Source organism: Amphibalanus amphitrite, unplaced genomic scaffold (genome assembly GCF_019059575.1).
Source record: "Amphibalanus amphitrite isolate SeventyFive unplaced genomic scaffold, NRLGWU_Aamphi_draft 000004F_arrow, whole genome shotgun sequence".
Lineage (NCBI taxonomy): Eukaryota > Metazoa > Arthropoda > Thecostraca > Balanomorpha > Balanidae > Amphibalanus > Amphibalanus amphitrite.
In genome coordinates, this window is record NW_024881501.1 from 1,071,871 (window position 1) to 1,083,426 (window position 11,556).

The window sequence follows — 11,556 nt, forward strand, 5'->3', positions numbered from 1 at the left end:
TATCTGTGACCTAAGGTCAGGTCAATTTTGCGGCCTCTCCATTATAAGTCAATTGGAGAAAATTGAAAAGCGTCTGTTTTGCACGAACGCCATTCTAGACATTCTCAAACATCGAGATGTAGGTACAATTGACACACTGAACCGGAAAATGGCAACTGTGACCCCTCGTTATGTCCCCGAGGTCATCTCAGGTCACGAACAGAATCTAACAGTTTTTCGCTAATAACTTCTGATTGAGACATGCTAGAGCGCTGAAAACGCCTTAGATGTGTTCGGCTCGACGTTGCGGATCGACTGATATGCAACATGACCTTTTCCGGTCAGGTCATGACCTTAACCTGAGGTCAAATTTTCAAAATGACCTTTCAAGGTCAAATTATAGTTCATTCGACGCGTCTCAACGAGAGGAACACGATGGTGGCAAAAGTAATGTCATGGCTCTTTTGAGTCAAAAGTTATTGCCGAGAAAAACGCTTTTCGTAAAACGTTTTTTTGTGGAGTTTTTGCCCTCTGGAGGCTAAACCGTTGACCTGAGGTCAAATCTGAGAAAATTACTCAGAAAGGTCTGTAAAAGGGCTATCGAATGCGCTTTCCCGCGGCGCTGTAGCTCTATCGGTTCCCGAGATAGCCGTTGGGAGTTTCCAAAATGTTGAAATAGTCAGTGACCTCTGGTGACCTGACCTTTGACCTGAAGCCGGCCGTGGATACTTTCAATGAAATGCAACCAAATAGTATACAGTAAGTTGTTTTTAGTTAAAACATATAGCCAAAAGCACATTGCAATGGGCTATAGATTCTCAAGCTCATGAAGCATGCCTGCACAAGCACTTCAAGGGGTTAAGAAAGACGGGTAGGTATGTACCTACATGAACAGAAAACATAAACAATTAAACAACGAACCAGAATAGAAGCAGTGTAGACATCTAATGCCAAATCCTGAAGCGTGGTTGTGGGACAGAACAACAGACCCTGATACTTTTCATTATCAATGTTATGGAAATGAAACTGAAGTTGATGAACTGTCAAACAGTGATTGTCCTGATAGTCAAAACTCTTGCTTCTAGTCCTTTCTTACTTTGCATGTTTTCTGGGGTGTGATATGCCAGGCTTGAAGCAGCCTTCTGAGGAATTCTCAAACTAATTTGATATGCAAGGCATCAAAACACTAATAGTGAGCATCCAAGAAAGAAAAACATCTATTTTGATTTTTTCAATTTGATTTTCATTTTTCTTCAAGCTGCGCTTAAATCACCAAGGACTTATGAGCCACAATTGGCTCTTTCAATCTAAAAGTTTATTGGAGTTTTTAATGACGTCAGTAGCAAAGAAGTAGCAATTATTTTGTTGTGTCTACAAACAGCCATAACAATTATGATTTTTAATTAAAAAAAAAATTGCAGTAAAACTATTTCTCTCAAACAAAGATTAATATCAAATTTTGGACATTTTTAGAAAAAGACGTCTTTTCATTAGTAAAGTCAACAACTCGCGCAAGAAATGTCGTGTTCAAGGTTTTCAATGTCATATGAATGAACCATTAGTAAGGTTTACGCTCCCTTATAATCTAATTCCATTGGCTTCGTTGATCAGCATTTTCTGTTAGCGTTCACTCACACACCAGTTAGAACATAAAAGCGCCAGTTTTGTATTCTGTAATTGGACTTGCCGAAAATCCAAAAATACATGATTACATCTAAGAGTTATTTTAGATAATATTTCATGAAGCCTTTACCTGCTTTTACCTAGGCGTTATTTCTTTTTTATTACCTGAAAGAATTATTGAACGCTTGTCTTCAATGGCTGTAAGGTGCTCTCCTAATGACCAGGAAGATTGATTTGAAAGGGATGTGACAATGCAACATGGTGTATTTTCTGAAGCTGTCAAGCTTATCATGATGAAGGAACAATTGGTACCTATTATTAGTATTCTGTACCAGAGTGCAAACTCCCTCATGAATTTGGCATGAATGATGGCAAATGCTTTTCATATATGAAAACCATGACAGGTTTTCAAAGGCTTCACCACTTTCAATGTTGCTGGGCATCCTTTGCATGATTTTTACGGGCTAGACTGCTTATCAGAATGTAAGATTAAGGATTTAGATTTTATATTTGAGTACTTAAGATTGAGCTTGAAATCTCACAGCCGTGGCCACAGCCGTAGCCGTGTTCTTAAAGATATTTGCAGCCGCCTCGACCCATAGCCGTGGGGCTGCAGCCAGCCGCGGCTGCTGCCGGCCGGTGCAACTGCAGACCTCTATCTGGGAGGCCGATTCTGCCCCCTCCCCTCGCCGCCGGCGGGCGCTGCGCGTTCGGCTAAATACCCCATCGGGGTGCGTGTCAATTACCGATCATCGACCACATGTGGTCGGCTCATTTTATATAGTCAGGATAGTCTTCCAATTTGCAACACAGTTGGAATGATCTCAAAGATATTCGTGTATTTCAGCGTCGGATCGCTGGGGTCTGCCATTTATCACATGGGCCCTTCAGAGACGATTGATTTATGAATGTAGCGCAGACATCTTCTTTGGGAATTCTTGATATGCAGCAATAATACTCCGAAACGACTTTCTGCTTGACATTTTTCTTACATAGTTGGTTGCATGTACCTATAAATAGATCCGAACTCTTGCTCATATGTACTTAATCATCTACGGGTTTTACGTATGAATATTTGCGTATGTGTAACACGTTTTGGTCTGCACTTTGCGATACGTAGGGGAGAGTGGGGTAAGATGCCCAGGGTTTTACAATCTCATATATTATTCGAAAATGACGATCGGAAAGCAAAAACTTGGAGTTTCAACGGAAGCCGACATCATTTTTCTCCAAAAAATAACACACTTTCGTGCCTGAAATATGATAGCTTTTATGCTATTAAACATTTTCCTGAAGAAGTGAAAGGGGGCATCTTACCCCACAGGATGGGAAAGACGCCCCCTGGCGTTGGGGAAGATGCCCCCCTGCACTATAAGTGACATAATTGGGCGCGTGAATCGCCTGAACGAATCAGTAGTCCCTTCGAGCCTGCAATAGACACTAAACGTCATCGTCAGGGCCCTCAAAAGTAGTCGTAAGGGGCTTCAGAGGTCATCGTCAGGGCCATCATAGTTCAGCGCGGCCAAACAAGCCTCCGTGGTGGCGTTCGGAGACCGCTGTGGGGCTCTTACCGGTCTCCATGATGCTTGAGGGCCCTCGAGCCAATCGAGGACCTCAGATGCAAGCGCAGCCCGTGGAGCCAACGTGGGAGCCCTCAAAGGATGTCGTGAGGGGCCTTGGAGCCAATAATGGGGCCCACAGAGGCCGCCGTGAGGGCTCTCAGAGTCAGATGCCGCCCAAAAAGTCGCTGTGTGGGCCGAGAGACCGGCATGGGGAGCAGCCGACCGTACTGGACTCTCATAGTCCCAGATCGGCTTTTGTCTCTCATCACAAGTATGTAATAAATGATTTGACGGGTTCCTTGTAGGCAGTGGCGTACGCACATACAGGACATTCCGTGCATGCCCTGTCCCTTTGGCTCATCGTCCCCGGCGCCCTCAGTGACTGGCGCCCCTCTGTCCAGTGTTGGCGCTCCTCCAGTCGATAGCGGCGCGCTTCTAGTTGATGGCGAAGCCCCTCTGTCCAGTATTGGCGCTCCTCTGGTGATAGTGGCGCCCTCCTAGACGATATGGTGGGCCGGTGGCGCCCCTTTGTCCAGTATTGGCGCCCCTCCAATCGATAGCGTCGCGCTCCTAGATGATGGTGGGTGGCGCCCCTCTGTCCAGTATGTCAGTTATGTTCGTTCCGCACGTGTACGAACATAACTGACACATTCAAGTTTCAGATATGTGGCGCCCTCCTTGTTGTTGGCGCCCTCCTTGATTGGCGCCCTCTCGTCCAATGCCCTGGTCCTTCGCAAATTCCTGGGTACGCCACTGCTTGTAGGCCAGCCTACGGATTTAGGGGGGCGTCTTTCCCCACCAGGGCAGGGGGCATCTTACCCCAAGGTACCAAATTAACATTAAATCAGTACAATTTGTTAGCCATAAAACTATACCCTGAAACAAACTGTTTGGGACACAGTACACGCATGTTAATGTATCACGACCATAGCAAGAGACATAAAAATTATTTACCTTCTTTGATATTTACAATGTTTTGACACCAAAATATTTTTCGAAAGAAGCAAATAAAAAACATGCAATCACCACAGCCAGCCGTTGCCCAACTGAGCTTCGCAAATTTTTGTGCAGTTACCAAGGCAGTCTTCCACTTCACGCTAAGAACATTAATTTCCAGGTTCGATTCTTTGTTTTGCCGCTAGAGGGGGTGGGGCGTCTTTCCCACCCTGGGCATCTTACTTACACTCTCCCCTACCAGTTTGTCCGCGAGTCGTCCACAATTCACAGCCTCCAGCCGCCGCGGCCGGCGCTCCAGCAACTAGTGCACCGTTTCTCCGGCAGGCGGCTCTGCCTGTCCGTATGTGCCGGCCCATCTCCAGCCGCCGCGCTGGCGCCCAACTGCTCGTCTCCGCCGCGCCCCCGCGGCGGCATTCGTGGCGCCGGTGTGGCGGATATAGGGCCTTGTGTGGCGGTGCCGCAGCGCCGGCAAGGGGAGAACATCTTTTTTCTTTTTTTTTTGCTCGGTCGGCCTAGTGCCATTCCCGAGCAGGGGGGAGAACATCGCCGGCCTTCAGCGGTGCGCGGAGGCGATAATGACGCATCTGAGACTAATGTGGTGCGCCAGAGAGGCCGGTCGTCGGCCGGCGGCCGACGGCAGCCGCTGTCAGAGCTGGGCAGGACGGGACTAGACGCTGATAGGCAGGCCTAGGTTATACCTATATCTACAGGGCGGTAATCGGACAAAAAGTCAAATGACAAAAAGCCAAAAGGGATAAAAGTCAAATGCAAGAAAGTCAAAATGTATAAGTATAACTCAAAACGTCAAAAAGTCAAAACCAAAAAGTCAAAAGAGCAAAAATTCAAAATGGCAAAAAGTCAAAAAGGAGAAAAGTCAAACGTGAAAAAGTCAAAATGGATAAAAGTCAAAATGTAAAAGTCAAAAGTAAAAAGTCAAACCAACAAAAGGTCAAAGAGATAAAAGTCAAATGGCAAAAAAAAGTCAAAGAGACAAAAGTTAAATGGCAAAAAGTCAAAAAGACCAAAGTCAAATGGCAAAAATTCGTCAAAAGTCCCTTGTTATTACGTGTTTTCAGAGAAATTATTGTTAACACATCAATATGAAGACATTACCCCTTCAACGTATGCATCATGCAATTGTTGATCAATAAATACCACTCAAAGGTCAGATCAGTCAGGGAAACTGTGGTCAAATCTTCCATTTTTGGAAGCCTTTCATTTTTGGAAGGATTTTCCATATATGGGTACGCAGCATAATATGACCATTGACTGTTACTTATTGAACGACCTAATAGATAACTGTCTGAAACTGATGTAATCAATCTATTTCATGCTTTGCATCACAATGCTTCATACACACTCTTAGACGTACTGAATAAAAGAAAACTTGAAGTTAGGACAACTATGTACCCCATTAAAGTTGAGGTCACGAACGGTCACCAGAGGTAAAAAACGGTCAATGACCTTCCCCTGTGATCTTCCTTTTACCTTGATAAGGTCACCCATGCTCCGAAATAGCCAGCAAAGTCTTTGTTGTGGTTGATATTTCCCAATAACACGCGATAATCTGCGATTTTACGCACTTCTGGCCTGAGGCTGTGCCTCTTATAACGTCATAGCTCTGTGACCTGACATGACCCGGTCAATTAGTTTTCTTTTAAAGTTGCGCAAAGACGCGCCGTAGGAAATGCAAAATCTTGTCGCGATCTGCTGATCTGTTTAGCATTCATCTCAGAAAAAAAACTAATGGGGGCTGCATCACCCCCCCCCCCCCATGCGACGGTTGATTCAGATCGGACGTAGTAGGCCTGGCGGGGAAAAGGGCGCTGTTAAGTCGGATTCCTCGAAAACAGGTGGTGATAGACGGCTGAAATTTGGGCAACAGACGCTCAACTTGATCCAACCAAGACGGGACCTTTTGACGTATCGCCAAATTTTGAGTAAAATCAATTCACTGACATCTTACGTTTGACCTTGGACAGCAAAAAGACTACCCACAACGGCAAGTGAACTAATCAAGGGTAAATGGACATGGAATGGTCACGTTTTTGCTAACTAACTTCAAAATTTTTTCATATAATTTATTCCATTGACCTATAATAAGTACTTATTATACTTATTAGTACTTATTACTATTAACCCTCGCCGGACCTATTGGTTTTCTACATACGCGCCGGCCGAGGGGGGGGGGGTACGACCCCCCCTCGCCGTTTCGCCCCTGGTGGAGCTAGCGCGTCGCGGAAAAAACGAGCGTGTGCGCCGTTACGAGACGCAGAGATTGGTACCCGATTTTAAGGTCCTAGGTCAACCGGTGACCTCTGAGGTCAGGTCAAGTGCCCCAGGGTACGGTTCAGTTTTTGGTGAATAACTTCGCAAAAAACGGCCGCAGAGCCGCGATTTTGGCAGCATCGTGTTCGCCTCGCTCAGGCGCGTCGAATGATGTACTTTTTGTTCGGGTCAGGTCAACTTGGGGTGTTGACCTCAGGTCAAGGTCAGGTCAGCACCCTTAGGTCACGAAGTAGGTCGAAAGAGGTCATGTCGCATATCATTCGATTTGGCAGGTCTTCCTGAGTCCATTGGTGGCTTTCCCGACTCGCTAGCTCAATTTGATAAAGAGTTATGGACGAAAAACGAATATGACCTTGATGACGTCATAAATGACGTCACGCAAGGTCAACATTGCAAAAGTGACGCATCTAAACTTGCAAGGAGTGCATCAAATCACGATTCTGTGTGCTTGAGATAGTTGGAGATCGTTCCCGGCGCCAGAATAGCAGTTTGAATTTTTCCCCATTGACTTATAATGCCGGTGAGGTCACGAAAATGACCTGACCTCATATGACCTTTAGGAAAAATCCGAGATATACAAGTTGTGAGACTCATAATGGATACTAGATCCTGCAAGTTTCATTTCCCTGTGACATCTTCTCTGGCAGTGAGGGCGTTGCGAAGTTGCGACATCTGAAGACCGTGCAGAGGTTCACTTATGACGTCATAGGTCAGTGACCTGACCTGACCCAAAAATGCGGTTGGTGTCAAAAGATCCGGCTTGGATCAAAGGTCAGGTATGCCAAGTTTCAGCTCTCTATCGCCAGCGTGTTCGGAGCTATCGCGAAAAAAACCCTATGGGGGGGGGGGGCGGCACCCGCCCCCCCCCCTCGGCCGGCGAGGGTTAAGTACTTATTATTAGTACTATTAAGTACTTATTATTTAGTACTATTAATATTAGTACTATTAGTACTACTAAGTACTACGTATTAGTACTATTAAGTACTTATTATACGTATTATACTTATTATTACTTATTTAATAGTACTTATAATACTTATTATAGGTCAATGATTTATTCCTGGATCTCATAATTTATTCCTGGATCTCGTATGAAATCAAATCCAAGTAGATAGACGCACGACAAATGCTTTAAGACGTCGTCGACGTCGAAAGCTATATGACACATCGAAAGCTACTCCATGATTTCGAAGTCACATTTCGTCATTGAACCGCCATTCTTCAGATTTCCGCCAATGAAACTATTATTTTGCTGTGTTGACTCTTAAGCAATTGTTAGTTTTGTTTTTGACCTTTTGTATTTGACTTTTTATCTTTTTGACTTTAAGCATCTTTTTTTCCGAGGGGGGGGGGTCAAATGGACCCCCCTCGGTTTTTCGCAAACAACTCGCGTAAAAAGCGGCCCATCGCGATGAAACTTTCATTATCCTCGCGTTAAGTAATTCTACACCTACCCTGAAAATTTCATGACCCTGACCCGAATGACCTTTGACCTGTGACCTACTTTTCAAGACCATGTTTGGACAGAATCGCGATTCGGCATATGTCGGCTCGCATTAGCCGCGCGTTTGCAGTCTTCCTGTCCAAACATGTGATATGATATTTCCCTCATGCATTGGGGGGGGGGGTATAAGATATTGCAGTAAAACGGGAAATGGGCTATGAATAGACTAGCCCCTCCCCCCCACCTCCATTGGGGCGCGGGTTCAGCTTCCAAGCATCCATTAGGTGCTGCACAGAACGCGTGTCTCTAGGCTGTTATGTTTGGTATGCCCCCATCGAAGTTTGTGGTGCCCCTGTCGCCGGATGTGATGCCCATTTAGAGTCTTGATTCCCCGTTCAGAAGTTATAGTATACGCATTAGAGTGTACCCGGACTAAGCCGAATAAGTCGTCTTGCTCTGCCGTGCAGTGATACCCAATTGCTTCGTAAATTTGACATCAGAGGGGGTCGACAGGGGTCACACGAAAAGTAAATGCCTGTTGAATTTACTTTTCGTGTGAAGTTTTTGACTGCATTTTTGGTAAAAGCTTCTCAGATCATGATCTCATGTAATAGGGTCACACAATCCAATCGGTGCGCACATCAGTATACACAAAGACACACACAGACATACAAACACATATCATTGACTTTGACAGAACGCGTATCTCCAGGCTGTTATGTTTGGTATTTTGTTATTGTTATTTGTTAAAAAGGGCTTTGCCCTTTTGGCGTTCCGGCGGATATCCCTAGTGCTACTGATAGTGATACATTGCCTGCGGCAGATAAAAGCCAGAGCCCTTCTCGGCGGGCGATTTTCAGCTGGTAGCCGGCGCGGCGGCGTCGACAGGTACTGGCCGGCGGCGGCGGCGGCGTCGGCGGCGGCGGCGCAGATCGATGCCGTCCGGCCGCCGCCAGTCGGTGCCGACCGCTGGATCAGTGAGGTGCGCCGCGCCGCTCCAGTGGTGACCTCACTCTCAGCGCTCGTCCCGTCCGCGCGCCGCCTCGCCCCGTCAGACAGACCCTGTCCCCGGTCAGACAGACCCTGTCCCCGGTCAGACAGACCCTGTCCCTGGCCAGACAGACCCTATCCAAGGTCAGACAGACCCTATCCAAGGTCAGACAGACCCTATCCCCGGTCAGACAGACCCTGTCCCCCGTCAGACAGACCTTGTCCCCCGTCAGACAGACCCTGTCCAGTGTCCAAGGTCAGAAAGACTCCATCCCTGGTCAGAAAGTCTCGATCGCCGGTCAGACAGACCCTATCCACGGTCAGACAGTTCATATCCCTGGTCAGACAGTCTCAGTTCCCGATCAGACATACCCTGTCCAAGGTCAGACAAACCCCATCCCTGGTCAGACAGTCCATATCCCCGGTCAGACATACCCTGTCCAAGGTCAGACAGACCCATCCCTGGTCAGAAAGTCTGGTTGTCCCCGGTAAGACAGTCCCTGTCCCTGGTTGGATAGTTCATATCCCTGGTCAGACAGTCTCTGTAAGACAGTCTCCATCTCCGGTAAAATAGTTACTTTCCCCGATCAGACAGACCCCATCCCCGATCAGGCAGACCTTGCCCAAGGTCAGACAAACCCCTGACCTTTAGCCTGCGTATGTACTGCCAGTAGCCAGCCCACCACCAACCCAATAGTGTGCGGTTCCGTGCATGGTGATCAGCTGATGATACTTATTCCTATTGTACGACTTTGCTGACCATTTTAAGATCTTATATCTATGGAGCAAGTGAAACGTGAAAGACAAACGGTCTAATGGACAAGAAGGACCCAATGGATGAGGTAATTGCGTTAGAAATATTAAAACACTGCAATGTTGACGCGTGAACCTTGAACTGATTATGTTTAAAGTTACAATGAAATCTTACCGATAGGTAATGTAGGGGAGAGTGGGGCAAGGCGGTCACCAGGGGAAAAGCGGCCACCCACCGTTTCACAGTGATGCAAATGGGGTTCACGAGTGGCCATAAGTACCGAAAAGGCCCAAATTTCAAGTTCACCTAATCGAATAAATCGTAATATGGCCAGTCAGGCAACTGTTTGGGGTGTCTGAAAAACATGATTTTCATATTTTTTGTCAAAACAGGCCTCGTGTATGATTGTCAGAAGTCGTGACATTTTCTATGTCGTAAAATGACTCTCAGATACTCGCAACTTCAAACGCTGCTAGCGTGCGTTCATTTAATACAAATTGCCAAAATTATACATCACAATGATCCCCAAAGTCTGCTGCTTCTAATGCAGGGTCACAAAAAGCCGTATCATTTTTGGTTTGGCGTTGATCTAACTATTTGCCGTCATGTTGCAATCGCAGTTTTTTACTAAAAAAAATATTTGCTTTCGTTTCGCCTACAGCAGTTTACACAGTGTGTGCCCGTTAGCGCACCATATCATAGCGTTCCCTAATCATTTCTGAGTCGCACTGTGAAAGAATGAAGTCGCTAGCACAGGGCTGACCGGCGCTACTATAGTTTTCGTCCGTTGCGGTCGGGTGCCGTCTGCCGCGGTGGGCGGGCGGCCGCGCCGCGGGCGAGCGGCCACAGCGGGGTTCGTCGGTGCATCCCTCTCCTGTTCCTAAACGAAGTGTCCTAGCGCCTCGCAATAAAACCAACGGATTGCCCTTGGCAAGATCTCGTGAGTGAGCATATTACTTTTACGTAAGGTCAATATTTGACCTACTTATAGCAGGTCAAAGTCAAACGTATGTCAAAATTGCAATCCGCGGTGAAAGCAATCCGCCCCCACCGCGGCACCCGACCGCGCCGGACAAAAACTTCAGTAGCGCCGGCCTGCCTTGTGCTAGCGCCTTAATTCGTTCACGGTGTGGCTCAGAAATGATTAGGGAATGCTATGGTATGGTGCACTAACGGGCACACACTGTGTTAGCTGCTGTAGGTGAAACAAAAGCAAATATTTTTCACTAAAAATTGTTATTGCAACATGATGACAGATGATTAGATCATCGCCAAATCAAAAGAGATACGGCTTTTGGTACCCTAGCATGAGAAGCAGCAGGCATTAGGGATCATTGCCATGTATAATTTTTGCAGTTTGTGTTAAATGAGCGCACGCTAGCGGCGTTTGAACTTGCAAGTATCTGACAGTCATTTTACGACATAGAAAATGTCACGACTTCTGACAATCATACACGAGGCCGGTTTTGACAAAAACGTGAAAGCTATCTGATTTTAGATGCACCAAACATTTATTTGGTTAGCCATATCGTGATTTACTCGGTTTGGTAAACTTGACTTTTTGGTATTTATGGCCACTCGTGAACCCCATTTGCATCAAAAAGTCAAAATTCCAAAATTCGTTTTTTGATTGAATTCGCGCTAATCGGGCGTTTGGCCACACTGTGCGATGGTCGGCAGTTGGCACATTCTTGTTGGCCAGCCCATTCTTTCTACATTTGTTGTGCAATGCATTCTTGTCGAAAGGAATCAAGTGAAATTACCCCCCGCCAATTTTATCGGGTAAATTTTTGGTAATGCCCGGTAGTTCCTCGAATTTTGCAGGGTGCTCGAAAGTGCCCCCCCTTGCACGAATGTGCCCCATACCTGGGGCAGGTTCGTGCAACCGTTCAGTGTTATTAAAAGTCATTTTTTCTAAAAGAAGCGATAATTTTAGAGGATAACTTTTAAAGAGGAAA

The 11,556-nt window shown here is 46.3% G+C and overlaps 1 protein-coding gene across 5 annotated transcripts in view; it reads left to right on the forward strand.

Annotated features, from left to right (window-relative positions):
* The window catches only part of LOC122375460 (inactive dipeptidyl peptidase 10-like), a 191,392-nt gene that overhangs the window by 79,257 nt on the left and 100,579 nt on the right, over positions 1-11,556 (forward strand). Inside the window, exons 1-2 of one of the 5 annotated variants that reach the window (XM_043355189.1) lie at positions 8,818-8,836; positions 9,614-9,686. The exons of 3 other annotated variants lie outside the window; for them this stretch is intronic. In XM_043355189.1, the coding sequence (XP_043211124.1) occupies positions 9,660-9,686 (27 nt within the window). In that variant the 5' untranslated portion in view covers positions 8,818-8,836; positions 9,614-9,659. Of the gene's footprint in view, positions 1-8,807; positions 9,687-11,556 lie in introns of those variants that run through there. One more of the 5 variants, XM_043355122.1, reaches the window with a different exon arrangement.